The following is a 4,498-nucleotide window of genomic DNA, read 5'->3' on the forward strand; positions in this document are numbered from 1 at the left end:
CCCATATGTTTCTGCCTAGGGCACCTCCTGGCTTGGGGGCTGTCCTGCCAAAGGGGCTGTGAGCAGGGCTTTGCTGCAGTGGGACTGGCCGTGGGGTGCACCCACCCCACATACCTTCTCCTCTCCCTACAGATGGCCCAGAGACTGGTGCTCCGGCAGCTGCTGTCCCTCACACCCAGGACGCTGCCCCTGCAGGGGCACCAATTGCTCCCTGGCCCCCTGGCACCATGTGCCCCACCGGCGCCCCATGGCAGGGCCTTTGGCACTTCAGCAGGCTGCAGGAGCACCTTCAACGTGCAGGACGGCAGCGACTTCCAGGACCGTGTGGTGAACAGCCCCAAACCCGTCGTGGTGGACTTCCACGCACAGTAAGTTACCCCCATGGCTCTTGTGTCCCTCACTGCCATCACACATGCAGGTGTGTCCCAGCTGCTTACCTGATGCAGTGGCATGCCGCGTTCTCTGGGGGCATAAGTGTGCCCAAGGGCTTCCCGGGCTGCGGAGTTGCCAACCACCCTGCTGGGTGCCTGGTGTTAAAAGGCACTTCTGCCCCTACGGCACAATCCATAGAGGTTTCACCCATCAGGTTCCACTGCTGTGGGTGTAGCTACACCCTGCAGGAACGTAAAACAAAATTGCCGGGGGAAGGCGTTCCCTGGGGTGGTGTAGCTGCACCTCCCAACTGCTTGGGTGTCATCCTGGCCCCAATATTGCATCATCCTGCAGAAGACACCTCAAGACTGAAAAAAACTCTGATATCTCCCTTTTTTAGCTTTGTGGATTAAATGGCCTCTTAAAAACAATAAATTATATTAACAGCCATGGAAGAACATTGTGCTTGATATGCCCCAGCACTGTCGTGTCTTTCCAGTTTTCTTACACTGTGTGCTCTTGAAGCTGGGCTCTTGACAGCAAATGCCTTTATGTATTAATAACAGCCACATGATACCAACGGCAGCATTTGTCATCGATAAAAATGTTGTCATACTCTTGCCAGTAAAAATATTCCTAGATGTTATCTGCTGGATTAATGATATTTATTATCTTTGTTTTCTCAAGTATTTTCATAGTCCCACAGTGCTGTCATGTGAGCCTGTTGTGGCCAATTCTGGGCAAACAGAGATGAAACAGAGATGAAACAAAACGTCTGCTCTAAATAGACCAAACTGACAAACCCAAATGAACATTAATTGGGATCATACAGGGAGGAGAGGACAAATAATTGAAAGCCTGAAACCTGGTACAGAGAGAGGCTCAGGAGGAACAACGTTTACCAGAGCTTGTGTTTTAAAAGAAAAGGGCACTTAGAGCTTTAGTTCATGTTTTCCTTGACCTAAGTTCATGCTGTCCTAGCTGGTGCAGTTAGAGGATGCAGGGGGCATTTCCAGTGTACAGGGCCTCGCAAACTCTGCTGTTGCTGCACTTGAGTTTGGAATAGGTGGTCTCTCTTTGAACAGATGTGGTGCTTCTGCGAGTTTTGGAGCTAAAGATGAATTTCTTTAAAACCCTGCAGTGAGTGCAGAGGGGAAGTCTGTGGTCTGGTGATTGGCGTAAACCAATTTGAGAGTTGGCTGTGACGCCCACACCCGGCAGTGACGCTCGCTCTAGGGCAGCTTTGTGGCCAGCAAGGTCACAACTCTGCACATACACACCAGCGAGGACGCAAAGCAAGGTAGGGATGAACGGCAGAGAAGAGGGGCAGGAGGACCACCAAGGCTGTCAGAGCAGACTTCAGTGATATCAAAAGCACTGTGAATGCCAAATGGGCACCTCTTCTTCCACTCAGGCCCTGCCCGCCTCCCCCCCGCCCATGCACACACAAACAAAACCCAGTTGACTGCACCTTTGTGAGAGAAATGTTTTTTAAGCTGTGGTTCAGGAATGATCTTTCCAAGATGGCTCTTGAGTGGAACGGCAACAGTGGTAAAGGTACTGGCGTACTGGCAAGCCTCCCACAGCCGCTGCTGCACTTGCTGCTTCTAACGCCCCTCTTCTCTTTCTCCATCAGGTGGTGTGGCCCCTGCAAGATCCTAGGCCCCAGGTTAGAGAAGATGGTGGCCAAGCAGGAGGGAAAGGTGCTGATGGCCAAAGTGGACATTGATGATCACACAGACCTTGCTATTGAGTATGAGGTAGGAGCCAGAAGAGCATGAGTTCTCCTTTGCTGGTGGGGCAAAGAAGGACCCTTCCTGGGAAGAGGTGTGCCTGCACGGCAGCAGAGTTGGTGCCGGGGGAAGCCCAATGCATACAGGTTCCTGATCCCTCGGGTCACTCATTAGTAGGTAGATTTCACTGCTTGGCTCTCCTCTATCTCTTCTGCTTGTGTTCAGTATCCCCACCTCTAATTCCGCAGAAATGCGTCCTCAAAGCCTTGCAGGCATTTGTCGAAGCAAGTGCTTGCCTGCCCTTGAGGAGCCCGCAGCATGCGCAGCGTTTTACTGCGTACATGGGCTGCTCAGGTGCAGGGCAGGAACGTGAAGTAATGAGCCCCAGTCTGTTCCGCTCTTGAAAGCAGTTCTTCATGCAGCCAGCATGTCTTCTTTTCCTTCCTTGTTCAGGATTTCTTGGTGGGTAATAATGTCCTGTCCTTAAGCTGCAGCACAAGGAGGCACCGTGGGTTTTGTCTGGAGAGGTGTAAGCCAGGTTGGAGAGCACACGGGCAACAGGAGTGCATGTCCCACCCTTGACAAGTACGAACCTTGGTGCTTACACTAGTGTTACCTGTGTTCCCTGGGCTGCCTTGCTCCCAGGAAGAAGCAGAGTGACTGGAGAAGGCCACAGCCTTTGTTTATGTGATTTAACTTTTCCCTGTGTCAGTGATTAGGGAGTTTAAGAAATGTAAAAATCCCTCTGATGGCTGTGCTCACCCCCATTATCTCTCCTTGTAAACAACGAAGTGGTCTACAAGTCGGGGCACCCTGCTGTTGTGTTTTACAGGGAAGAAAGTACTTAATGTTCGCTTGCTTATGATGCAGATGGAGCTGCTCCTCCTCTGCAGATGAAGTCCTGCTCCCAGGGTGGAGGCTAGCACAGGAGGCTCCTCAAGTTGCCCAGAAAAGTGTGAACCATCTCCTGAGCAAGCTGTCATTTTGTTGAGCCTGGAGGAGATGCTCTGTGCTGTTCCCGTACCGTGCCAAGCCAGAAAGAGAAGGAAGTGGAAACGGCTTGTTCCCTCCCCCTCTTTCCCAAGGAGACCTTTCTGGCATGTCCACCCAGCTGGCGGCCACAAACATGATTTGAAGCTTCCACAAGCTGAGCATGAGAGCCTCTGATGTTCTCCTTGGTGGTGGTGTGCTGGCAGATACACCCCAGGCCAGGGAAGATGGCTGCTGGCTCCTGTGCAGGGCTGTGTGTTGCAAGCTCGAATGCTGCGTAGCTTGAGAGTGCTGGTGAGAAGAAGTTGAAGAGAGTGAGGTTGTTTCAGTAGTGGTCAGAAAGTGCATAAATCCTAATAGATGCAGGCAAGGCTCTGGTAGCAACCACCCTAAGGGGAAATGAGAAGAGAATAGACATTATTAGCTTAATTCTTCCAAGCCTTCCAGTAGATCGAATTGGCTGGGATTACAAGAGGATAATCTGAGATGACTGGAAAATGGCAAACTGTGTGTGTGTGTGAAGAAAGATCTTTAAAAAGAGGCTGACAGTTCCTGAGTTGTGCAGGTTTGATGACACGTTGCATGTGCTTCCCCACCCGATGATGAGTGAGCAGCTGCACAGCCTGCCGTGTACACCCAATTGTCTGCAGGGTCTGCCTGTCTTGCAGCCCTGGTGGCATAGGTGCAGGCAGGAATGAGGCTGCAGGCAAGGACCAGCTTCCAGCAATTCATTCGGGAGTGTTATATACAAACATAATGAAGTTTTTGTTTTGCAGGAGGGCCGGGGGATCGCTGCTGTGTCCTCTGCTCTGAGTGGTGTGTGTGTCTGGTCTTGACTGTTACCCCGTGGCTAAAACCCCATCCCTAGTCAGTGTCTGTGAGTAGGATAGCTGCAAATGGGTGGGGGTAAAGGAGAATTTTTTGCTTTGATCTGCACAGGTTGGGGCATCCTTTTCAAGGGAGAAGTGTTGTTCATGTGCTGAACATGTGCTTGGTTTTGCTTTGTCTTCTGGGAGGTTGCCACTTAAGGAGATGTGAGTGTAAGGGCTGATGTGAAGACACCAAGTCGAGATAAAAGAGGGACCAAAGGTAGTGTTTGTGAGAGATCAGGGAAACCAAAGGTGATATTTGAGAAGGGATCAGGAAAGATTTATTTGTTTTAAAACCATTCCATTGTGGATCAGCTGTCTGTAGGCTGAGATGCTTTTTGTTTCAGGGGTTTTCAGTGTCCATGCCACCCCCACAACTCCTCCACTCGCTGCCAGGAAGTCTCCTTCCATCCATGTTTATTCCGCTGCCCATGCACGCAGCCCCCAGCTTGCCGCCCGATTGCACAATCTCCTCTTCAGCAGCCTCCTTGGTGCAGGGGGGAGGCAGGGCAAGGGGGAGAGAACCCCTGGAAG

At 51.3% G+C, this 4,498-nt stretch overlaps 1 protein-coding gene across 1 annotated transcript in view; it reads left to right on the plus strand.

Moving 5' to 3' along the window:
- The first annotated feature begins 132 nt into the window (after positions 1 to 132).
- The window catches only part of TXN2 (thioredoxin 2), a 7,757-nt gene continuing 3,391 nt past the window's right edge, over positions 133 to 4,498 (plus strand). The window contains exons 1-2 of the mRNA XM_010284174.1: positions 133 to 368; positions 2,009 to 2,132. Of these exons, the coding sequence (XP_010282476.1) occupies positions 133 to 368; positions 2,009 to 2,132 (360 nt within the window). The remainder of the gene's footprint in view (positions 369 to 2,008; positions 2,133 to 4,498) is intronic.

This window comes from Phaethon lepturus, unplaced genomic scaffold (genome assembly GCF_000687285.1).
Source record: "Phaethon lepturus isolate BGI_N335 unplaced genomic scaffold, ASM68728v1 scaffold25653, whole genome shotgun sequence".
Taxonomy (NCBI): domain Eukaryota; kingdom Metazoa; phylum Chordata; class Aves; order Phaethontiformes; family Phaethontidae; genus Phaethon; species Phaethon lepturus.